At 39.4% G+C, this 25,650-nt stretch overlaps 2 protein-coding genes across 2 annotated transcripts in view; one reads left to right on the forward strand and one right to left on the reverse strand.

Moving 5' to 3' along the window:
• The first annotated feature begins 633 nt into the window (after nt 1-633).
• kctd3 (potassium channel tetramerization domain containing 3) lies at nt 634-10,383 on the forward strand. Its single transcript, XM_030726360.1, has 19 exons — nt 634-984; nt 1,365-1,418; nt 2,344-2,389; nt 2,809-2,882; nt 2,994-3,052; nt 3,763-3,843; nt 4,014-4,172; nt 4,776-4,866; nt 5,341-5,531; nt 5,824-5,939; nt 6,132-6,219; nt 7,027-7,143; nt 7,264-7,434; nt 7,596-7,751; nt 8,127-8,223; nt 8,439-8,632; nt 8,778-8,916; nt 9,023-9,145; nt 9,609-10,383. Exons 1-19 carry the CDS (start codon nt 914-916, stop codon nt 10,153-10,155), a joined length of 2,574 nt encoding a protein of 857 aa, XP_030582220.1. The 5' UTR covers nt 634-913; the 3' UTR covers nt 10,156-10,383.
• A 4,969-nt stretch (nt 10,384-15,352) lies between these two features.
• ush2a (Usher syndrome 2A (autosomal recessive, mild)) overlaps nt 15,353-25,650 on the reverse strand; it is a 233,943-nt gene continuing 223,645 nt past the window's right edge. The window contains 12 exon segments of the mRNA XM_030720976.1: nt 15,353-17,859; nt 18,039-18,239; nt 19,830-19,895; nt 20,376-20,463; nt 20,677-20,818; nt 20,907-20,990; nt 21,381-21,557; nt 21,654-21,752; nt 22,027-22,145; nt 22,240-22,385; nt 23,051-23,143; nt 23,257-23,463. Coding sequence (XP_030576836.1) covers nt 17,770-17,859; nt 18,039-18,239; nt 19,830-19,895; nt 20,376-20,463; nt 20,677-20,818; nt 20,907-20,990; nt 21,381-21,557; nt 21,654-21,752; nt 22,027-22,145; nt 22,240-22,385; nt 23,051-23,143; nt 23,257-23,463 — 1,512 coding nt within the window. The 3' untranslated portion in view covers nt 15,353-17,769.

Below are 25,650 nucleotides of genomic sequence, written 5' to 3' on the forward strand. Positions count from 1 at the left end.
AAAGTTATCTGAAAATTTCGAGTTAGGTATCTCAAAACTTTGACTTACAAAGTATCTCGCAATTTCGAGTTACTCATCTGTAAGTCGAAATTTCGAGATACTAAACAGAAATTTTGACTCGCGGATGACATTTTTTTTTCCAGAGGTAGAAACAAGCTTCCATATTATTTATGCTGGATAAAGACGCGAAATTAATCATTTTTGTGCAACACGAAACTTCACTATTATTATTTTTAATAGCCATGCAATAGAAAATAAAACGCACTCAAATTTGGTCCCGATGGTTTTCTGGTCAAAGAATAATCAAGATAGATCCCTTCATCCGAAATGCGGGTTTAGAAGTCCTGGCCTGATATTACAGTTTTCTAAACATGTACTTATATGTCACATAACCATTTCAGTAATCGATTAAACCTATGTGTGTTGTGCCGTTCAACAATATTAAATTTATCCTTTTTTCCCCCATAAAATTGTTTTATCGGTCTGCGCTACGTAGTTTAATCGAAAGCGGAAGTTGCTAGAGGGGAACTCTCTTGGCTTTTTTTTGTATGTGGCTGGCTCGCACAGCTGTTTCACGTTGCTAAAATCCTGCGCAAGCTGGTATCCACGATTTACATCTATGCAGTGATGCAAACAAGCCCACAGGAAAATAAAGGAATTATTGTGTGGCTGCCTTTTTGATAAAAAAAAACCATCCCGTCTTCGCCCACTATGCGGAGGCTTAGCAATAGCAGCGGAGTTCACATACGTCGTGTGTAAGGGGTATTTTATGGAAGGGGGACGCGGGAGAGGCTGTGAGGCTGAGGAGTCGGGGCATCAGCTGAGCTGGAGAGAGGAGCGTTAGCAAGCTAGCCTTCGTGACAGAAACGGTTATAACGGAGCAGCGACTTTTCGCTGGTTCACTTCAGTCATCATGACAACAAATGGTAACAGTTTAACACCTGCGGTGGGAGAGATCATTCAGTTAAATGTCGGCGGGAAGAGGTAAGCTTCGTTAGCGGGACACCTCGACATATGATGGGTATTATTTGTGAAATTTGCGCTCGTATGTATAATGATGTTTACATGGACAAACAGACATGGATGTAGCTCAAGTAGCCACGGCGCATAAGGCTGTTTACTTCGTCATTATTATTCCTACTCTCTTCGCACACGGTTAAAAATGTACACACTGTAAATGCACACTATATCAATTTCATAATAAAGGCAACCCGTTTATTATTTTTTCATTTTCTTTAAGCTTCAGCAGTCATTGTTTGACCACTTGGTCGACAGATTGCCCAGTGATGATTTTAATGATGCAACCTTGTAGTTTTCACAACACTGTTTTGTTATAATTGTGCCATTATGCCTTCATACTGCAGGTTCAGCACCTCCAGACAGACTCTGATGTGGATCCCAGACTCTTTCTTCTCAAGGTTTGTTAAATGTTGCCAGACTCTCTTGAAAAGCACATGGAATAAATTTGCTTGCTACACGCGGTTCTGATTGCAGAAATATTATTCCCCTATTGCTGCTACCTGATGAGAAGCTGTAAATTCTGTGACTTCACTGCATTGTCTACAGCTGCTGTGTAGAAACGGATCTAAAGCTAATGCCTATAGCAGTCAGACTGAGTAAATCAGTGAGCATATTACTATGCACTCATTCATATTACATAATTAATGTTAAGTAGGGATGCTAAATTATGTTTTCTGCCCTACTTCATCCTGCTACCATCCCGGTGATGGAAAATATCAGGAGATTACAATTACAGTCCACTCTCACTGGAAAACATTTTAAAATAAAGTAGGTTTTTGTGCAAAAAGTCTTGTGTTTAGTGTAAATGCTATAATAAAGATAGTGGAGCATTTGAATTGTTACAGTATAGAGAGTAAGAATATATTTTTTGGCCTAAGTGTGTTTTTTAAATGTGATTCTAGCCTTAGAGGGAAGCCCACCATAGTTAAACAGCTGACTGGGGCTGGGCAGATACCACAGTCCTAACAAACTCAAAACACTGGACTGAGCTCACAGTTTGACAACAGATGACCAAGCAGTGTAAATGCCTGTCAGGCTGTCTGCCAGGGCACCTGTCTGTGTGCCTGTCTGTCAGTCTCTCTGCTCTGCTGCCAGCTGTCTGAATTTTTAAAAAATTTTTTATGCAGACTCTTTTAGCATAACAGGGATAGTTAATAGCAGCACATGTTGATATGGTAATAATTTGGATTTCAGTGTCAACAGGCTAGCCAAGCATTTGTTACTGTAAAATAATTGCATGTAGTGGTTACACTGTTGGTAAGTGGAAATGGAGAAGTGCTTTAGCTAACTGGAGAACTGTGTGTGTGTGTGTCTCTTTCCCAGTTTACTGAGTGGAAGGATATCCACTCTTCGTGATGAAACTGGAGCTGTGAGTAGCCTTTGTTGCTTCAAAAGTAGGGCAGCATTTGCAGGCAACATCCAACATCAGGGAAATAAAAAGGACATGACATTTATGTTGTTACTCATTGTTCTGAAATATGATACATGATGCTGAGCAGATGAGCTGGCATCAACTTGTCTATTGTTGGATGATACGCTGTTTTCGCAGGGCTGCCATTGACTTTATACCTTGATTAGTTTTTGAATTTGTCATGCATTCTGAAAAATATTGGAAAATAAACAGAAATGTTTATTGTAATTCTGCAGAGGTATGACATTTTCAGATTGTTACATAGATGTCTTTTAAACCATTCAATGCTATTTTTCTCCTGTCAAGTGACTTAATGGTTAATCAGCTATTACAAATCCACCAACTGGTTAACAAACGACTGAATTTCTCTCTTTCAGATATTTATTGACAGAGACCCAACAGCTTTTGCACCAATACTGAATTTCCTCCGAACCAAAGAACTGGACCTGCGGTAAAGAGTCCTAACGAGATTCAGAAAATATCTCTTTATTTTTTGGTGTAATTATGTTGGATTGTTGCTAGCATCTTACATATCAAATATGCTGATGGCTTCCCTCTGCAGGGGTGTCAACATCAGCGTCCTGCGACATGAAGCTGAGTTTTATGGGATTACTCCTTTAGGTATGTTGTTGAACAAAGTTTCATGAGGAAACAGAGTCAGCCAAGTATGAGTACAAACATTGTGAAAAGCTTATAATAAACCTGTTTTGCAGCCAATACAGTTTGCCAGCATTCACTCTATGTCTACAATATCAGCAGGTATTGCATAACAGTTGTGTAGGTTGGTGTTTTTGAAACATAGTACAAAGAGCTGCTGTTGTTAATGTGAAATGTTGCTGTTTAGTGTTGAATGTTGTTTGAGCCTCAGACAATTTGATCAAGGTCACAGCTGTTATGGTGTTAGTTCCACATACGCTAATGTTGTTTTACATCCTGTTTCAGTGTTTGTAACTTCCCTGCATTGTCTCTGTACTTGAATGGGAAACTCACCTCCATGAAAGCTGATCACCTGCCTAAACTCACTATATACAGAGCAAAGTACTTAGACCTAATTTGAATCAAAGTGGACTGATCTAAGTCAAATACAGGATCTAAACAGTCATTTATTGTTTCACATGAACTTTGGCTGAATGAATAAAGACAATGCAAAGTGCCTGAGGAAATTCTTTTTAAAAAATTGAGACCCCGTGTATGAACATCTGTAAATATAGTCTTTCCCTACAAATTCCTAATTCTTAAAATCTCATATTAATGTTATTCTGGTCATGGGCTAATCAGAGTTTGTGTTTTTGTGTCTGCACCTGTGTGTGTGTGTGTGTGTGTGTGTGCAGTGCGGCGCCTGCTATTGTGTGAGGAACTGGACCGCTCATCATGTGGTAGTGTTCTCTTCCATGGTTACCTGCCACCCCCAGGTAAAGACGTGAAAATGAACTGAAAGATCATTCTTCTGAGATTTAATAAAAAAAAAAATAAAAAAAAATCCAGGATGAAAATAACCTGCTTTTATGTCTCAGAACAGCATAAACGCCAAAGTCAGAAAAAAATTTCTATTTATAAATTTCTCTTAATCTTTCCTTGACAGCCATCCCCGCCCGAAAGTCAAGCCCTGCCTCGGCAGCTTCCGGCTCTGCCCCGGATGAGCGGCCAGGCCCTAGTGGGGCAGAGGGCTTCACCCGTGTTGGCCCTCTTCTTCACCCATCCTTCTCTGGTTCACCTGGAACAGATGACAGCAACAAACTGGGTAAGTAGCCTGGGATGTCTGAGTACAGAAGAATAAAAATAAATAAATAAAAATAATAGTGATAATGTGATTTTACATATTCTTACATCTATTGTGGCCAATTGTGAGAAATCAGTTGCAGAATATAGTCTCAGTTTCATATTGGTATAAAAAGCAAGCAGAAAATGTAGAAATGACTCTTATTTTGAAAGTGACTTGTCAGCAGAACTAGGGGTCTGTTCTGCGTGCTGCTACAAGCTGTGCACCTACTGCATGTGCACAAGCAAGGGTAGTTATGATACAGTCTATGTTCATATGTGTGCCACATCAGTATTTATATGCCAGTAAGAGATTCGGTACATGCACTGTTTGTGTGTGCATCAGTGCTGTGGCTAATATGACCTGACACTCTTTTAGCGTGCTAATTGGTGCTCCCTGCTAATGATGGTATCACAGAATATACGTATTAACGTGAATAAAAGAAGAGTAGAGTATCTGCCTGTTTCTAGAAATATAAATCATCTTTCCATTCATTTAGAAACTGATGGTTATAAGACAAATAAAAGGTGTGATGAGCATACTGTGAAAGACGTGTGTTTATGGGTGTTTCATTTGTGTGTGTAGGGCCCATGGTTGACCCTAGGAAGGTGCTGATTATAGCAGGACACCACAACTGGATTGTAGCAGCCTATGCACACTTTGTCATCTGTTACAGGTAATAGTACAACACTTCTCATACAGCTGTAGTTCATAAGTGGGACACATTAAATTATTTATAATACACACATGGATTCATGATCTTTTATGACTCGTGTTTTTAAGTACTGCTGTCATCTTTGGTTTTATGTAGGTTAAGTTAAATTTATTAAAATATTAATTTTAGCTGAAATACGTAGTCCACACAGAGTGAATGTCAGTTTTTTTTTTTTAACAACATGGACAACCAAGTAAAAGTTTAATCAAGTGTAATAAGAGTGTCTGCCACACGGATGCGTCTGCGCACTCACAGTTATGAAAGCTTCTATCTCAGACTTCTTTAAAAGTACTCAAATCCAACTGTTCCAGTGCAGAGGTGCTTGTGTACCACTCACCTTGATTTTTGAAGCTGGCAAAAATGTAACAAAAAAAAAAAAAGAACATTATAAAATCAGAGAAAAAAAATATTTGCATGTGCTTCTTCTCACTGCAGGATAAAGGAATCATCTGGATGGCAGCAGGTGTTTTCCTCTCCCTACCTTGACTGGACCATTGAACGTATTGCACTCAATGCTAAGGTGGTGGGTGGCCCACATGGAGACAAAGACAAGATGGTGGCTGCTGCCTCTGAAAGCAGCATCATTCTCTGGAGCATCCAAGATGGCGGCAGCGGTAATGAGATAGGTAGGTTTATAACATTTACAAAGTGTGGTCATCCAGACAAAAAAATTAATAAACAAACAATACAAAACTCAGAGAATTTAAAAAATATAGATTATGATGTAGAATTTGGCCACTTCAAAAGTGAAGACCGGAATGTATTTTTATAGGTATGCATACTGTATAGCAATTTGCATCACCTGCAACCTCCTGCAGTTTATGACTCCACCTTTAATCTACATTCTTCTTTTCCAGGTTTCTGCAAGTTTGTTAAAGTTTCCTGTCATTCTCTCCACCCACTCCCCCACTCCCCCAGGTATTTTCAGTCTTGGTGTACCCGTTGACGATCTCTTCTTCATCGGGAACCAGCTGGTGGCTACAAGTCATACAGGAAAGGTTGGAGTGTGGAATGCTGTCACACAACATTGGCAGGTAGGAGAGCATATGTAGATTTGTAAATCTAAAACACAGAGAAGTGTATCTGTAAAAATAAAGTTTTTCCACAAAAAAAATGACAACTCAAAGAATGAATACTTGGATTCCACATGTATTAGATGTGCCTTTGTTTAACTCATACTTGCTTAGTGAGAGGCACCAAAACCAGTTCCCTTTTTTCTGTATTAGGTTCAAGATGTAGTTCCAATCACCAGTTGTGACACAGCAGGATCCTTCCTGCTACTGGGTTGCAACAATGGCTCGATCTACTACATAGGTACACACACACACACACACACACACACACACTTACCTGTCTTCTGTCTGTCACACAGCTTATTGAATGTTTTTTAAATTCCAGTGGACATCTGTGCTATAAAACAAGGATACAATGCAACAACTGACCACCAGGACTTTCCTGAATACCAATTTTTGGTGATAATTAACAGGCCAGCAACCACAACCAAGTTTGACAAAATGACCATACACATAAGTTGAAGTTTAAATGCACGAGAAAAGTGAACACTCAGCAAAAAAGTTAGAGGTAACAGAAGATCTCTTACTTCTTCTCCCACACAGAGCGCAGCCTCAGTCTGTTTGCTTACTCACTCAATGGCACAGAGAGGTTTGCCTCTCTGTCTGAGCTAAGCAGTAGTACCCTGTGCTTTTTTTCTCTTCAAAACGGGAGCTAAATCTTGCGTCAGAATTGCTAAGTTGCCAACAATGTTGGCATGATGGTCTGCTGTGACTATTACAAACTCCCAAGCACCCAAGCATAAAAAAAACTGCATTAAAAAAAAAAAAAAAAGATCTGAATCCAGAAATGTAAAAATGAATTCCTGTAAGACAAAAAACAAATATTCCAGCACAGTTATAATAAACACTGGTTCTTATGACTTCATTCATTCATTGTTGCCTATGAAATGCTTATAAAACAACCATGGCCATTTTTTCCCCACTATGTAAAATCTCTATCTAAAAGACTGAGATTTAATAAGGGGATTCATTCCAGGATGTGATTGAGTGACGAGCCTGTAAAACCCAACCAAGACCCACCAACATCTGACCTTCCTCTTCTTTTCAGACATGCAGAAATTTCCGCTGAGGATGAAAGATAATGATCTTCTGGTGACTGAGCTTTATCATGACCCTTCAAATGATGCCATCACTGCACTGTCTGTCTACCTCACACCTAAAACCAGTAAGTGTGCAAGCTTTTCTCCTTACAGATCTGCTTGTAACAAAAATCACGGTCACTTACAGTAATTGTGCATATTTGTGTTGTGCTTTTGTTTCTTCACTTTCCTGTTCCTACTCTCAGGTGTGAGTGGGAACTGGATAGAGATAGCCTACGGGACTAGTAGTGGAGCAGTGAGAGTGATCGTGCAACACCCGGAGACAGTAGGATCAGGCCCCCAGCTCTTTCAGACATTCACTGTGCACAGGAGCCCAGTGACAAAGATCATGCTGTCTGAAAAACATCTGGTATCAGGTGAGGAAGGTGTTGCAGGCAGTGAGCATTTTATGGGATAACAGCGCCACTGCAGGCTGTTCACACTGATGTCAGTTGTGCAGTATGTCACATTTTGAAGCACATTCCTATGGCTGAAATTTTACGTGGCTGTGTTTAATGTGTGTGTGTGTGCGCGCCAGTGTGTGCGGACAACAACCACGTACGGACATGGACGGTGACCCGGTTCAGAGGGATGATCTCCACACAGCCAGGCTCCACCCCTCTAGCTTCCTTTAAGATACTGTCTCTGGAGGAGGCAGAGTCTCATGGGAGCTACTGCTCTGGGAACGATATAGGTGAGAAAGTTAAGAAGTGTGTTTGTACTATAATGCACATTCTTAACTTCTTTAATCCACCACTGATAAAATTAACAAGTAATCCCTCTGTGGAAACTAACTTAAGCTAAACTGAAAATAAATGAAAAATTCAAACAAAATCAGAATAAATACTAATGAAAAATACAAAAAATAACAAATACAGCTGTCATCACAAGTGAAACTATTATCAGCCTTAACTGAAACTTTATCTAAAGCTTGCTGCAGTTCCATGAAGTGACACTGAAATGAATACAGTTTTTATTATGATTAACCATCCTACTCAGTGGGTTTTGCATCATTTTTTAACACTAGATATAAGACATCAAGCTGAGGTAATTTTTTTGTTGTTCTCAGGTCCTTTTGGAGAGAGAGATGATCAGCAGGTTTTCATCCAGAAGGTGATCCCCATTACCAACAAACTGTTTGTGAGGCTCTCATCAACTGGAAAAAGGTACAATGTCCTGCTGCTCTGCTCCTCTGACATTTCTCTGACTTTGTTTTCTATTATCTGAGATACATGATACTTTCTCTCACTAAATATCTTTATTTTCCTTCATTAAACATCCTTGTAAGATCTTGGCACTTCTTTTTAAAATTCACTCAAAGACCGAGTTTTTGTGTTTGCGTTTACATGCTTTGTTTTTGACATTTTTATTTGTGTGTCAGGATCTGTGAGGTGCAGTCAGTGGATGGGACCACCATCACTTGCTTCATGGTACGGGAGTGTGAGGGTTCCAGTCGAATGGGGTCCCGACCTCGCCGCTATCTGTTCACTGGTCACGGCAATGGCAGCATCCAAATGTGGGACCTGACCACTGCTATGGACACCGCCAATAAAGCAGAAGAGAGGAAGAAAGAGGGTGAGGAAAGAGAGAGAGTGATGGTAGGGGAGGAAGAGCAAACTGAGACACTGATAGAGGGAGCAGGGGATCATAATGTTATAATAATAGTTTGTTTTGATGAAATACTAAGTTTGTATTCTGAAGCTCCTCTTGCTTCTGATAGAAATAGGTGGACCTACAGAGGAGGAGCTGCTACAGCTGCTGGACCAGTGTGACTTGAGCACCTCCCGCTGTGCAACACCGAACATTAGCCCAGCGCCCTCCGTGCTACATCACACACGCCTCCGAGAGTCCTGCTCGAGGTTAGAAAGGCAACACGCATTTAATAAGGTTACCAACCCATATATGCTGTCTGATGTGTTTACATGGCCATTAAAGATTTACCCCTCTTTTTCTCCTCAATCTCAGTCTGCAGTTACAGGCCCAGGAACCTATTCCTGAGACTCAAGCTACTTACGGAGCCGTGCGACCCTACAGAGAGAGCCCCCTGCTGGCCCGTGCTCGTCGAACTGAGTCCTTCCACAGCTACCGGTGAAATATCATTTGTCAGACTGACAGATAACACTTATACTAGAAGGGTTCAAATAAGGGTGTACTAGGGTGATAAAAGAAATCTTTAGGATCTCAAAAACTTTAATTTTTTAAAAATTGGTTTAAAGAATCAAGACACCAGAAGCAAGTGAGGTTGAGTGTTTTTCTTCTGCAGTTAAATTAATTACTTTCTCCACCCACAATGCATTAGTAGTATCTGCTGTATTTAGCCAAAGAAGAGCTCATAGGCTGAGAACAGAGCAGGGAAAGATGGACACTTGGCAGTGTTAGTGCTCCAGACACCACAAGCACTTGGTTTTAGAGTCGCCTTGCTTGCCATCCTAATAACACAGTAATGTGATTATGCTGTTTATGCAAGCTTAGAAGATGCTGAGTTGTCCTTGTCTGCATTATGTTTCAATATCTATGTGGCTGTAACTGGCAGTATTTTATGTTTTCATAGAGACTTCCAGAACTTCAGCCTGAGCCGAGGTCTCCTGGACAGCACAGGCCAGATCCCTGATGCCCGCCGCTCTCTCTGTGACTTTGGGCCTGAAGACAGTGAGAGGAGAGCCTCAGTCATGGAGTTGTGGGCTTCCCGCACCAGCAGCACAAGCTGTAATACAACGGCTGCCACTGCTGGTGGTGTTTCTGTCACAAAAGTTGAATCCAGTCAAGAATCTGCACGTCAGCCTCCGGACAGCCCAATTCCGGGAGGTGATGTCAGGCGAAAGGTGCATCCTCAGCCAGAAGAAGGAGAGGGTGCTGGTTTGGGAGGAGATGCGGGGAAGGCTGATGGAGGTGTGAAGAAGAGGGGAGTACTAGAAGGAGGCTTTCTAGGGAGAAAGAGGGCTCCTCCAGTTCCACACCTCACCTCTGTCCCCTCTGGATCAGAAGGCGGTGGCAGCGACTCATCTTCAAATGCCTCTCCTTCCCCAACCAAACTGTCCACCTCGCCACGACACAGGAAGCTGGCACCTGAGCCATCCAGTCAGGACAGCAGCCTGTGAGGGCACCTTTTCTGTTGCTCTCAGTGGAAGTTATCTTGTGGAGATACATCCTGTAGGCGATCATGATGGCAGACTATAAGACCAAAAGAGGAACGCAAAGCCTGCAGCAGAGTGGCATGGTGGTTAGCACTGCTGCCTCACAGTAAGAAGATTCAACCATCTGGCCGGGGCCTTTCTCCGTGAAGTTTGCATGTTCTCCCCGTGTCTGCGTGGATTCTCACCAGGTACTCTGGCTTTCTCCCACAGTCCAAAGACATGCAGTTAGTGGGTTTAGGTTAATTGGTGGTTCTAAATTGCCCATGGGTGTGAATGTGAGTGTGAATGGTTGTCTGTCTCTCTCTGTGTTAGCCTTGCGACAGACTGGCATCCTGTCCAGTCTGTGCGCCCTGCCTCTTGCCCTATGGCAGCTGGGATAGGCTTCAGCCCCCTGCAGCCCTGAATTGGATAAGCGGCAGAAGATGGATGGATGGAGGAACGCAAAGCAATGGCATCTTCTGCCACCGCAACACTCTTGTTATAAAAATACGGTTCAGGATGTTTGTTTCTCTTCAAATCCCACACAACAGGAGTGCTGCCATGTTGTAATGAGACCAACACGAATACACGGCATCCCAATGGTAACATCTCAGTCAGAGCAAGAATACATTTTTTTTTTGTGTGTTTGAAGATTACTCATGCTTGTAAGAATCTGCCAGGTGCAAGTGATGCTCCTGCTGTCTCAGTTTGTGTTTGTTTTAGGTTGTCTTAACAGATTGGTGATAATGCTGTTAGCACTTTAAGTTTTAGGCATGAATCAGATTTGCCAGCTCAGTTCTGGAAAAAAAAAAAAGTGTTTTCTCTTCATCTTATGATGTTGCTCACGCAACATCTTTTGGAACACACAGCCACTACAAGAACAGGACAAAAGTCTGTTTGACAAGGTACGGTTAAAGGTGTGTTAGTTCACATATAAATGTGAAAACATGAACTTATCGAGGTTCCTAACAAAGATAAATAACATACCACACCACAGCACTAACAGTAACTGGTGTTTGGCTTGTAAGACACTTAACTAGTTACAAAATGGAATTAAGAGAGGCGCTTTCATCAGATGTTTAAAGTGTTTCTATTAACCTATATCTGGTATGCATTACTGATCTAAACCGATATGTAATATTTTGTCATATCTTTAACTATCAATTACCTCTGTTATCAAATAGGTCATTTTGCTAATATGTGTTTTAGTGTAAAAAGAAATTGTTACCTATCAAAAACTGTTTGACTTATAATGATATAAAAAGGGAAAAAAAAAACCAAAAGAAAAAGTGATCTGTACAGCACTAGGTAGATGATCAGACCCCTAACCAAAGGTCATGACAATATCAAACATCTCTGACACTCTGTTCAATTTGTTGTGCAATTGATTTTTACTTACCTTAAACACGTTACCTTAGCTAGAATTCTAGGCAGCTACTTGAATCCCAAAATACTTTGCTGCAGCCGGGGACACAGTAGTTATTGTTGTTATAGCAATGACACTAAAAAGCCAATGAAGAGCAAGCAGTTAAGCAATTTTGCAGCTCAAGCAGGCGATAAAACCTTTGACAGCTCAGTACTATGCAACAGTGGAGTTAAGATACACAACAGAAATGAACACTGGTTTTCCACAGTAAGACAAGTCAAATTGAAATCTACATGGATGACAGCCTGCGAAAACACTGAACCCTCATGTGGACGTGTGCCTGCTTTTCACTTCAGCTGTCACAATTTGACTCGTTAGTTCCAGTCCAGTTACATTGTTAATCTCCTTCTATCCTAATTGCAGTTCAAGAGGCTTTTTGATGCTCAAACATGACAAAATTTGAAACTGTCGTGTGAAATGTTGCACTGCAACGCAAAAAAAAAAAAAGTCGTATTTTATTAGACATTTCTATATGTGGAAAAGAAGATGATTCAAGGTTCAAAGCTTAAAAAATTATATTTACACAAACAGTAAGAGCAAATGTGTTTTTAGTGCTTTGTGGTATATACAGTGAAGTTTTTCTTTCTGTCTTAATAGAGAGGAATCATTTGGTACAGAGTTTATTGCTGGAAAAGCTCAGTTTGTGATTATACTTCATAAGTAAGAGAAACTGTTTGCGTTCCTGCTTTAGTTTTTTTTTTTCTTCACAGTGGTGCCTGTGCAAGATCACTTTTTTATTTTCAGTATTAGCATCATACTACACTCAGCTTAATACAAGGACCTACACTACATCACTTTACTTCCTTTGAAACTGATATAAAATATGTGTTGTGCTGAATGATTGTTGCAGTGCCTTATATAACTTGTTTGACGGTTAGTGTGTTTTAATTGAAAAAGATTGTGACCAAATGCTTGTGAAGATGGAGCTCATTGTGGAGGCACCTTACAGACCTGCCCACATTGGTGTTGACTAGAATTGTGTTGTGATAGATTTTACAGCAGGATGAATAAAATGTTAAGAGTGGCATTACATATTAATTAGGGATGTACCGATGAGTGTACTGTGAAATTCTGGACCGATAGTGATAGTGATGTTTATTATATTTTTGTTTTGTTTTGTTTTTTTTATTCCCCCATTTGTGTCAGGGAAACAAATGAAAAAGTAACTGAACTGCTTTAAAGTCTTTCAGCTCTTTCATCACACTGTCTTTAACCAGCACTGGCAACATGCAAACATCACCCACGGCAATCAGTAAATGTCCGATACAGATATTTTGACTGATATATGGGCACATAACATTACGTTATCAGTTGTACACTGTACATAACCCTCACATAGTCTAAGAGTGGAAAGTGAACTTCTTCCCAAGATGGGGGATTATTATTATTTTTTTTTAATCTGTAATTTGTTCTTTTATTTCCAAGCATACCATGTAGGGCTGGAAATAAAAATTATATTTGTGAGTGACACCCTTAATTAGCATAGTCATATTTTGGGAGCTAAACCTGATGCTTAACTAGTCTGATCACTTGTCCAATTTCCCTTAGCAGATTGAGCAGTGCATAATTTGGCATCAAAACTGTAAAAATTGGAGAGGGGAAAAAAAAAAAGAAGCTAAACAGAACTCGAAACAGTGTCCAGAAATATTAATCATAATATGACCAAAGCAACAGTAATGTAACATGTTTCATTAGTTATTATTTCTGTATAAAAGCAGAACTGAATATGTGCTAACTGCTTGTACAAAGATGTAAAATTTTGATACCTGTGTGGAAAGTGGGCGTGTGTAATCTGAACAAAATCCTGGTAAGGACGCATTGATTTGTCTGATGGTGTGTTGATGCATACATTGTTCATAAAATATAAGGCGTATATTAATATAATCATGCTATTGGACCTAACTGCATTTGCACTATGAAGACTAATGTTACAGTAACTTGCTAATGTTTATTTTCTATACAAACATACAGTTAAGTGTGTATTCCAGCACATAGTTATTTGTCTGTATTCTGCAGTGTCTCATCTGTTGCTCCTTAACTCCCCCTGGCTATGTTTACATTATATGGCAGCCAGATGCTAATGAGCTAAAAGAAATACATATCTGTTTATTTAAACAGCCCTGTGCATTCTTGTGTTACATTGTGTATGCATTATGTGTACGCATTATGCAATATTATTTACTGCTACATTGAGTAGTGATAAAGTTGCTATGAAGTCACATTGTTCATGAAATTGATACAACTGTGTTCACTAAAATGTCTGATTATACTCACTGTCCTCTGCTTCTTTCTTAAAATGACAGGTTATTTTTTTCATTTTTATATGTTTATTCCTAAAAATCATTAAAATATAGTTTATATAATTTATATTTATACATGAACATTTTCTATATCTATTTACCACTTAAGAATAATATTGCTTTGGCCTTGGACCACTTCACTCTAGTTTTCTGGGTAGATATAATCATAGACAGATCAAAATCAATGTTATCATTTTTTTTTTTTAGGATTTGAGTTGCTAAATGTACAAAACGATGAGAATCTCGAACGACAACTTAACAAGGGGAATTCATGGCAATGATTTCATGATAGTTTAACCAGTTTACATTTTGACTGCATTATTCCTTTAATACTATATATCATAAGAAAGTCATTTCTGAGTTTTTATTGCAAGGTTTGCATGGATAACTTACAAAGCGCACAACTGTTGTTTTGTATGAGTGTCACAAAGGTGTGTATGTGTGTCTCCCCAGTGCGTTCATTTCACTAACCTTCCCGCTCAGACAGTCTCCTCTCTGAGATGGCGTCTGTCGTCATTGTGATTTATGAGTTTAATAAAACCCTGAGTGTGTGTGTCTGTGTGTGTGTATAGCTCAGAGCCATACTGTCCCTTACAATCACTCCACAAGCTCTCTTTTCACAGCCCCCCCCCCCCAAACTCCGTGGCTGACAATAGCTGTGAATGTGGCTGTGAATGTTTTAGAAGTGCCCTTGTCAGATTGGTGTCCTTGAGCGAGGGCACGCTTGTTACTGCCAGTTTGTTAATTTCAAACTTGCCTTGATGTCCCCTCAAGGGACACAGGAGCAAAACTAAATTACTGCTGCTTAGTTTTGATGGAGACACTGGCTCTGTGTGTGTTTGACTCTGTGTGTGGTAACTAAGTCTCTGTACAGCTGGTGGCACAATTCTGTGTTATACTAACTCAGCAGAAAAGAGAATTCCTAAATCTACATTTCAGCTAGACCACCGTGAAGCTCAACAAGGACCCTGTTTCAATACAGTGACTTCATTCATTATGTAACACCCTGCAGTATTTAACCATTATTAATACTGTGTGTAAACAGCAACTGAGGGACTTTTTATAGAGCTACGTACATTTTAAGGATAATACATATAAATTATATGCACACACAAATTCTTCACTTCTATAATTAAGCAATTTTTGCTTTTAGAACTGTATTTCTACATTGTTGAATTAATATTTAAACTGAAAATTAACCTTTAAGAGCAAATATTCATGCATCACTTGTATAAGCTTTGTCCTTCTTTTGTCACCCTAATGCTTTTTGACACTGTGCATTTAAATTATGTCGTTATTGGCTTGGAACACTAATGTGGTACATCTGTGCATCTTTTATTTGGAGTTGCTGCTTTTAACTACCGATGTCTCAGCATAAAGAAAATGTGAGAAGACAAGAAGACAATTTTTTGACAGTAAAATTTATAATTTTCCAGAAAAAAACATAACTGCTGATAAATGAATCATCTATAAATAAGACTGTTTTTTACACAACAAACATAAATAATACTGCCAGTGTAAAAAAAGAAAATCATTATGTAATAATACAGTAGGCTTCAATATTGTACACAAAACATCAAAATTCACAAATATTACACAGAAAGTCAACATCTCTCATGAATAAATACTGCCTCTATACCCAATCTAATATGAGCAACATTTCATTCCTGCTAAAAAACAAAAACAAAAAACTAAACAGGAAATTGCAGAGATTTTTTTTTCTCCACTTTTTGATGTTTTCAACAGCAGGATGAAAATTACTGGAAGCCACAGATACACAACATATAATCCGGACACAATGACAAATGCACTTTGAGATGGAATCCAGATGTGTAGCTTCACTTACAGCTAAACAAAACTTGATTACATTACTGCCACTTCCTCAAAATTGAAATTGCACCGAACAGCGCACGCACAACAGACCGAATCTCAGATTGAGCTCGCAGTTTACATAATCACAGCAATCAGACGGCACATCTGTGATTCCCAGCCACATTTAAAACATTAAAAAACAGTTGGCATTTTTTTCTAATAAAACTACATCAAGCCCGTGTGTCTCATAATAGCTACTGCTCCTAAACTGTCAAAGCTTACTAGGGATAGTTACTGGTTGATGCAGAAGAAGTGACTGACAGTGACATTAATTTCTACGCTGGTTTGATTTTGGATAGTGAGAATTAAACCTGCTATAGTCAGTCTCTGTACTTTTCAAAAATGACTAAACTATCAACAGTTGGCAAATAGAGACAGCGAATCAGAACATTTGCTGAGAGTCCTTTAAAGGCTCTTCTTGACCTTAATCTAAGCACGGTCTGATATTACAAACATGATAACTACCACAAATGAATACATGTAAGCAACAGACTCGTATTTGATATCACTGCTGACTGTGCCCATATGACTTGAATACATCATACAGTTTGTATATGACATATTCAAGTCATACACAAAGTGGGGCAAAATGACACTTCTGTAGAGATAAAAAGAAATGCTCTGGCAAAACAACCATAATTCTCTCACTTAAGTTTTTATGTGTGGTTTTCTGGTTACAACTCTGGATCTGAAATTAATATATTACAATATATACACTCACTGGCTGCTTCATTAGGTGCACCTTACTAGTACCTCTTGAACCCTCTTTTGCCTTCAGAACTGCTTCCTCAAAGCATTTTCGTCCACACTGACATGACAGCATCACACAGTTTCTGCACATTTGTTGGCTGCACATCCACGACGCGAGTCTTATGTTCTACCAGGTCCCAAAAGTGCACTAATGGATTGAGCTCTAGTGACGGTGGAGACCATTTGAGTACAGTGAACTCACTGTCATGTTGAAGAAAGCAGTTTGGAATGATTTGAGCTTTGTGACATGGGGTGTGATCGTGTGGAAGCCATCAGAAGATTGGTATGCTGTGGGCATAAAGGTCAGCAACAATACCTGGGTAGGCTGTGACATTTAAATGATCCTAAATTGGTACTAAGGGACCCAAATTGTGGAAAGAAAATATCCCCCACACTATCACACCACCACTATCAACCTGAACCATTTATCCAGTGGAAGTTGGAGTCATGCTTTAATGTGGTTTACACTTAATTCTGACCCTACCATCTGAAAACTGCAGCAAAAATCGAGACTCATCAGACCAGGCAGCATTTTTTTTCCAATCTTATATTGTCCAATTTTGGTGAGCCCGTGTGAATTTTAGCCTCAGTTTCCTGTTTTTAGCTGACAGGAGCCCACCTGGTGTGGTATTCTGTTCAAGGTTTGAGATGTTGTGCTTTCAGAGATGCTCTTGGCTGTAATGAGTGGTTACTTGAGTTCTTGTTGCCTTCCTATCAGCTCAAAACAGTCTGGCCATTCTCCTCTGACCTCTACCATCAACAAGGCATTTTTGCCCAGACTGCCACTCACTGGATATTTTATCTTTCTCTGACCATTCCCTGTGAACCCTAGAGTCAGTTGTGTTGGAAAATCCCAGTAGGTCAACACTTTCGGAAATACTCGCCCATCTGGCAGCAACAACCATGCCACATTCAAACTTAAATCAACTTCTTTCCTCATTCTGATGCTCGTTTGAACTTCAGCAGGTCATCTTGATTGTGTTTACATGCCTGAATGCACTGAGTTGTTGCAGTGTGATTGGCTGATTAAATATTTAATGAGTTAACGAGCAGCTGAACAGGTGTACCTAATGAAGGCGCCAGTAAGTATATGATGATGCTTATAAATAATACCTCGTAACGTGTTATTTAACTCATATTTTAAATTGACTAGATAATATTTAGCACCGCCTGTGCAAATAGCATGTAACAATGTTTTACTGGTTCGGTTTAAAACTAGGTCTGAATGGCAACCATGATACCTGACAGGTCTTAAAGATGAGTGTCGGTGAACATGGTGTGTTCCTTTTTCACAGAACTTAAAGCCTTGATGGCATCCACAAACTCATCTTCCTCCACATACTGAAAGAAAACACATAAGATCTAATTTTTAGGTCAGAATGAAAGGAGAAGAGAAAACAGTCACAGTGACAAAAAAAAGTACTAAATAATTATGATAAAATGTCTGTACTGTGATCACTGCTCTGCTCTGCACTTATAGTTAACAAATGAAATTAACATAAACATAGTTCCATCCTCACCAGTCCAGAATCATGTCCCAATGGGTTATCCCAGCTTCCTTCCTCCATCATCATTGACTTCCTGTCAATCAGTTGACTTACGCTGCGGTGCAAGGAATGCTGGGAGTAGGCCTGACTGAGGTCTGCTTGGCTGGGAACCCGCAGAACAGAGATGGGGCTGAACTGTGAGCTGGTGCCGACTATCTTTGTGTCTGTCAGACCCTGAGAAGTAGAGTTTTAGTCAGAGGATGATTTAAAAGGTCAGATCTGTGTTGCAGGGGTTTAAACCCTTTTATACAATCAAATACTTCAATATTTCTTCAACCATTTTTCACTGTGTGCAGCACTTAAATGTGAGCAGCACTGTAATAACCTAAATGTAGAGCTCATATTCAATATCATGGCTTTCTTTTGATTAGGAGCCACAGAGGCTCTTGTGGATAACAAGGGGAAAAGATGGAGTGAAATTAAGTTGAATATGATTATTGTATAGAGAATATACAAATGAGATTTTGTGGATACTACACTGTATGGACAAAAGTATTGGGTCACACCTCTTAAGCTTTGAATTCAGGTGCTTTCAGTCCCATTGGCATAGGTGTATAAAATCAAGCACATTTGTGAGAGAATCTGTCATTTTAAAGAACTTGCTGAATTCGAGTATCTTGCTGTAACAGGATGCCACCATTGCAACAAGTCCTTTTATGAAATTTCTTCCCTCCTAGATACTCCACAAGCAGCTGGAGGGGTATTATTGCAAAGTGGAAAAAAAAAACTATAACAAATCAGTCACGAAACAGCAGACTATGTAAAGTTACAGTTATGGTGTGTAAAAGTTGCCAGTACTTAAAGTTCCAAACCTACTCTGGCATCAACATCATCACAAAAACTGCACGACACAAGCTTCATGGCTTGGGTTTCTGCGGCTGAACAGCTGTGGCCCTATACTTTTGTGCATATAGTGTATCACATTGAAATTGAACTTGGACCCCTTTTTTATTGTTAATGATTAATAAAAACTTTAGGATGTGGGGTGTGAACTTTTTTTGGTGTCTGCAGTGCCAGAAAAAATTGGTTCTAGAGTAAAGTACACTAAACTTTTACATTTAAAAGCATTCCCACCCAGGAATGCAAGGTTAAAATAATATTAAAAAAATTTTTTCCAGCATCTTTGTATCATCTTGAATTATCTTTGAAACTGCCTCTGAACAGGACAATATAAATAATGTTTGAATTATTAATTGGTAAGGAATTCGTATTAGTTTTTATTGTCATAATATAAACATTCAACAGGGGGCACTGCTTTGCAAGGATTCACCCTTGGGATATAGAGTAAAATGTCAGCCCCCTAGATAACATGCTTTTATTAAATATTTTTGAATTTGTTAGAGAGTAAAAACAAAGCTGATACACATGGGAAGATTTTGCTTGAGCCATAAAAGTTTAAGAGAAAGTCTGATGCAGTGTTTTATTGTATTATTTATTACATGTATGACGTCAGCACTGTGTATAGGACAGACAATAGACTGTACAACATGCCTTACCTTCACACACCACGACAAGCCAACCACTGTCTTCATGTGACAGTGTGGAGCATGCACACATATACACAAAGCATGCATACACAAGCAAGGCGGACATACGCAGAGAGACAACCCTTGAAAATCGAGCATCTCATACCTCAGTGTACACAGTGTAGCTTTTAAGTATAACGTTGCTGATCTCAACACAGTCTGCTACAGTGTCAAACTGCAGGGGGACAGTAAGATAAACATTTAAGGCTTTGAGAGCAAGAACAGAAAATAATCTTACTGTAGGAGGATCAGGGAGGAGCACAGAGCCGGAGAGATGCTTAGAGCACAGCTCAGGACAGGGTCTCTGAGAGGGAGATACAGAGAGAGAGAGAGAGACAGAGAGAGGGGGGGGAACAAAGCACAGATGGAGAGTAGTATAGAAAAAAAGTGGAAGCAAAGAAAACAAATAGCAAAACATATGTGAAGAAAGAGAATGGAAAATGAAATAAAATATTATGTTGGAGAACATTAAAAGGGTAGTGATACAAAATGGAAAAAAATCCTAAAAAAATGTAAATGAATAAGCCAAGTAACAGCGATGATGGTCATTCATTATCTATCATAAGATAGCTTTCATATCCTGTATGATGCTGACAACCCTAAATTGGATAAGCTGTTAAAAAAATGGATAGACATTTCCAGAGTTTTCAACCTTTGTGTTTGCAAAAGGTTTTTATAAGAGACAAAAACCTTTTTTGCTTCTTTCTTATCCCTAACTTTCTCTCTTTCTTCCCTTCTCTACCACTGTTGTGTTTTTGTGCTGCATGTCCTCTCCATTTCTCACCATGTACGCCTCTCCCTCAGCTTTTCTGGTCTTCTGAAGCATGACCAGCGGAGGGCGCTCTCTAGCTGATGGATTCTTCCTCAAAGCTCTGCAAGAGAAGGAAAAAAAAAAAAAAGCATTCACATTTGCTCTTTTTTTTCAGATTCAGAAAGTATATTTTGTTTACAAGGAGCATGCTGTCTTTTATATCTACATGCACAAGTTATGCTAAATTGGAACTTGAATTTAACAAGAGAGAAGAATAAATTCTATGGTATTGCTGCCTTAAATCTTTTACAAGAATCATATTCAATTATATTACCTTTGTAGCACTAAGCCCACCAGTATAGCTAGCAAAAATAGACCCAGTAGGGCTAACAGCAGGATGAACCACAGTTCAGAGTAGACTGGAGTGGCTGACACGCTGACACCCTGTTTACCACTGTCTTCAGGCTCAATAGGAGCTACACAAAGAAAACAACATAAACAAGTTATTCATTGTTATATTTAACGTTATATTCATCGTTACTGAAGAATGTGTATGTGTGTTACCGAGGCCTGTGGCTGGGCTATATCTGATGGTGGGAGTACTGGCGCTGCCACTGTTTGTGGTACAAGTCACCTGAAATGACAGAGCTAAGAGGAACAGAGAGAGACAGACAACAAAAGAAAAAACTGTCGGTTAAAATGAGGTGGCAAATAAATCAGGCTCTTTGTCCCCTGTACGCCTGTTTACAGTATGCACCCTGAATGAAATCAGACAAACAGAAATAGACTTAAAACTGCAGCTCATTCTGTCATGGTGACTCTCAGTTCACTAAGTTTTTTCAGCATAGTTACTCTAATCAAAGGCTCATCCTCATTACTAACCCGACAGCCAAAAACACTTAAATATATTTCTCTAAATGCACATGTTGTGCTCTGTATGCTGTATGCCAACAGAGCTGGAGAATTTCTTCCACAAAACTGTGGACTGATCTACTGTGTGTTAGAAATATACTATGTGATGAGTGTGTGTGCTCTTACTTTTCTGTGAGATGCGTGGAATATAGAGATAACTGTAGAAACCAGTATAGATCCTCAGCTGGCTCTCAGTCACACTGTACTCCTTCAGGTACCCATTGAGGGAGAAGGACCCAGTCCAGTCCAGCCAAATAACTGTCAGGTTACCGTCTACTGAGAAGGGAGATACATACTGGGGGCCTGAAGCAAGAGAAAGATGGTGAGAGAAATTGTGCATTTTTATTATTCTTAAAACTAGATATTTGTGACTGCTGAGGGATGAAATAAATGTGTTACCTTCACTGAGTGTGTGGACAGTAGTCCAGTTGGAGGCAGTGCTGCCCATGTTATTGAAGCAGGCAGCTCTCAGCTCATACGTGGCGTATGGTTGAAGACCTGCAGAGATTAGTTGTGTTTTGTCACAGAAAACAGAAGAATGGTTTAAAACAGTTATCCTATCATAATGAAGGCTGACAGAGTAAAGACCACCTAAAATATCACATGGCATTATTCTTTTTATCATTATTTCTTTTTGTATTTTTTTTTTCCAACAGTACCACACAATGGTGCTTTACTGTACCCTGATTTGGTATTCATTTTTGTAATGTAAATTATGTCTGGACACAGTATGCATTTTAATTATGTGCACTTGATATTTCTTTGTAATCACCTGTAACATTGTAGCTCCGCTTTTTACCAAAGAAACGGATTTCTGTTGGTCCCTCAATACAAGGCAGGGGTATAGGTTGGGGGGGCTGTGGGCAAGGCGATCTGAGGTGAAGCTCACAGCTGGATACAAAAAGTAAGGGAGTAAAATTGAAAGCGAGATTATAGTGTTTCTGTCTTTCAGTTTTTATGTGCACTTTTAAACATTTCACCCCACCTCTCGATGACTCCATTGGGTGACAAAGGCTCGTCCCATTCCATCTGAACAGAGCGAGAGGTCAGCGTGACAAGTCGAGGAGGGGGCTGGTGGGCGGGAGGAGCAGCAAGGGTGTGGAGCTCACTCAGTGGACCCCGGCTACAACACTAATGAAGGTTCACAAAGAAGATATAGAAAGAAAAAAAAAAATTAAATATGGCCTAATATTCAAGAACAATACCTGGGAATAACTTGCAATCAGCAAAATATGTAAGTATTTGAAATGTCACCAATAAGTCCGGTAATATGGTGAAAAAATGTGATTATTCTTGAGTCAGTTTAATCATAAATACTCTCCAACCATTTTCGTCCAGTTATCCAAAACAGGGTGGCAGTATATGTGCCTATCCCAGTTGTGAGAGGTAATCTGGTGCAGGGCTAACACGTAGACACACACAAGCATTCATACCTACAGTCAATTTAGAACCACCAATTAACTTAACCCCGTGCATGCCTTTGAACGGCAGGAGGAAGATGGGCTACCTGGAGAGAACCCACACAGACACAGGGAGAACATGCAAACACCACACTGAAAGGCCCCAGATTGGATTCAAACCAGGACCTTCTTGCTGTGAGTGACAGTGCTAACCACTGCACCACTCTGTCACCCACTATTGTCCATTCAACCTATTTTTAGCATATGTTCTAGTTCACTGTACTAATTTGATAACACAGAGGTACTACATAAAACCAGATAAGATTTGACTTTAATGACCAAGTACAGCTGAATAGATCCTGAGTATATTGCATACCCTGCATTTAGTATTATTACCTGATAACAAGTGCAGGCCTCTATTCCCACCCAGTACTGGGTATAGGGATGCAAACCGTGGAGTGTCTGCTGATGAGATGTACCCTCTGACAGCTACAGAGTGAGGACATTGTGGGGTGAAATATGTTAACCTTAACATAAAAAGGATGGGAGAGAGTAGAAGTTATTATTAAGTGTATTGCTGAAGATAGCAGAAGATTCTTTACCAGGGTGTGGTTGCTGTGGTCCAGTGAGAACACTCTGTAAAGACTAACAATCCCATTGGGTTGGGCAGGAGGACGGATGTCCACTACAGCTGAGGTCGCTGAAACGTGCAGGAAAATAGGCAGTCCTACACCCTCAGGTGGGGCAGGCCCTGTTCGTTCACTCACCCATGGACTGGCCGAATGACCAGCTGAATTAACTGCCCACACCTGTCAGACAAACACATGCATCAATAATGTGATAACATTTCAGTTTGCATAGTATACAAGCACAAGCACAATAACTGACGTATAAAAGCAAATGAAAGCACGTGATATAAGCTAACCCCAACATTAGGATTTCAGATGTGTTTTATGAACTCTTCATGATGAAGAAGGCTTCTCTGAATTACCCAGTATCCAACTGACCAACAGAAAGTTATATGTCAATTCACTGGACCATCCATCAAAACTACCATCAGCAATGAGAGCAAAACCTTTTCACCATGCAACTCAACACTAACATATCTGCATGACAATTACTTTTCACCTTCATCAAGGAGTCTCACACACACACACACACACATACACACACACACACACACACACACACACACACACACACACACACACACACACACACACACACACACACACACACACACACACACACACACAGAGTAATCTTATTTGTGTGGTTGTTTTGGGTATAATTAGAGGGTGTACACAGCACAGGGTCAGGCAGGGTGGAGATTTGCATGTGTAAGTCATCTGTAGCCTGTCAGAAGTAGTGCAGAAGGCAGATGGATGGGTCTGAGCTTTAGTGTTGAACGTGTGTGTTTGTGTGTGTGGTTTTTTGTTTGTGGCTATGATTGCAAGATTTGTGTGTGCGTGCATGTGCATGCAAGGGTGTTACGAGTTGAATTAACCTCAATAATAGTCAATTAGGCCGTGATCAATCAGACTGATTGATCTAAGTGACAGCACAGATGGACCAAGATGGAGAGAGGAAGGAAGAATGGAGGATGGAGTGACTGGGGATTGGAGATTTGGGGGGGAGGAGGACAGGAAGAAGGGTGGGAAAGATGCAGAGCAGCAAACAGAGAAACCAGAAGAAATTTTAAACTTGGTGTTTTGTAGTTTGGCAGCACAAATACTAAATGAACACATTTATAGATGCAGATAAGTTTAGTTCTGCAGATAAGATTATGTTGAAATTGTGCTTTTATTTCCCATAATTTCTGGGCTTTCATCAGCTGCTCTGCAAGCAAATTTCTCAGGCATAACAAAACTTCTCATGTGTCAGCTACAGTAAGTCTTGCCAGAGTATTTGTAAAATTATCAGCTGATTTACTAACAGTGTCTTCAGACTCATAGCTGCTCTCTTTTACAATTACACACAAGATGCTATTTACACATAAAAATACACAAAACTATAGGAAAAATGCAGTGAAACTCCTAATATATATATATATATATATATATATATATATATATATATATATATATATATATATATATATATATATATATATATATTTTTTTTTTTTTTTAAAAAGAGAGAAATCACAATAGTATATAATGTATGTGACTGCCAGATTTCATTTTAACTTAATTGATTACATATTGATACTTTATGTATTGCAAGTCCTTTGGGATATTAATGAGGATTGAAAAGATGAGGAAATGTCATGGGATAAATGTGGTATATCTAAATCATAAAGATGTAAATAAGACTGGTTCCTGATTATAAAAACTGTAAAGTAACAAATGTATTTACTGATTGAACAAATGCACATAGCATAGAGGGGGACTGAGCCTTAATTTCTTCTGTGTGTGAGTAACTAGTTCTGTAGTTTAATTATGCTCTTGATTGCACGTTCTCCTGCAACAGTGTACCTGTTGCCAGCAGTCTTTTTCCTCTTACAGTTAGAGCATTTCCATGATCATATTATTGAACCAGAGAAAATTCACAAAATGTCTTAAACAGCATGAAAATGTGCAACAGCATCAGCTGAATGACACGTTCTTGGCTGCATATTCTTGACTTGTTGCTTGAGATAGTTTTAATTGAACTTGTTACTGCTGTCATACAAAATTATTAACTGCAGCAATAAAATACTTCTACCCAGCAACAACCATGTTCTTCCATACCCTGATAGCAACATAGTTTAAACCTCAATGAAATGCAAGGTTTGGGGTTTAATTAAGAAGTTTGTGCGACATAATAGAGAAAAAAAGTTCAAAACTGAAGTCAGCCCAGATCACCTTGCCCTTGATCCACTGCTAAAAGGAAGAACTAATCTCCTTGTCCCTATATCATCTGCAGACTTTTTACTGCTTTCTCTCCTCTCATGTCCTCTCTTCTCCGATTGGGCCATGATTTGGTTTATTAGATAAAAAATAAAAATATACCCT

Source organism: Archocentrus centrarchus, chromosome 3 (genome assembly GCF_007364275.1).
Source record: "Archocentrus centrarchus isolate MPI-CPG fArcCen1 chromosome 3, fArcCen1, whole genome shotgun sequence".
In the NCBI taxonomy this organism is placed as follows: domain Eukaryota; kingdom Metazoa; phylum Chordata; class Actinopteri; order Cichliformes; family Cichlidae; genus Archocentrus; species Archocentrus centrarchus.

Coding starts and splice junctions, on each gene's coding strand:
- kctd3 (XM_030726360.1), top strand. CDS start 914: ATGACAACAAATGGTAACAGTTTAACACCTGCGGTGGGAGAGATCATT. Junction 7,144..7,263: donor CTACCTCACACCTAAAACCA/GTAAGTGTGCAA, acceptor TCCTACTCTCAG/GTGTGAGTGGGAACTGGATA. Junction 8,633..8,777: donor AGAAGAGAGGAAGAAAGAGG/GTGAGGAAAGAG, acceptor TGCTTCTGATAG/AAATAGGTGGACCTACAGAG.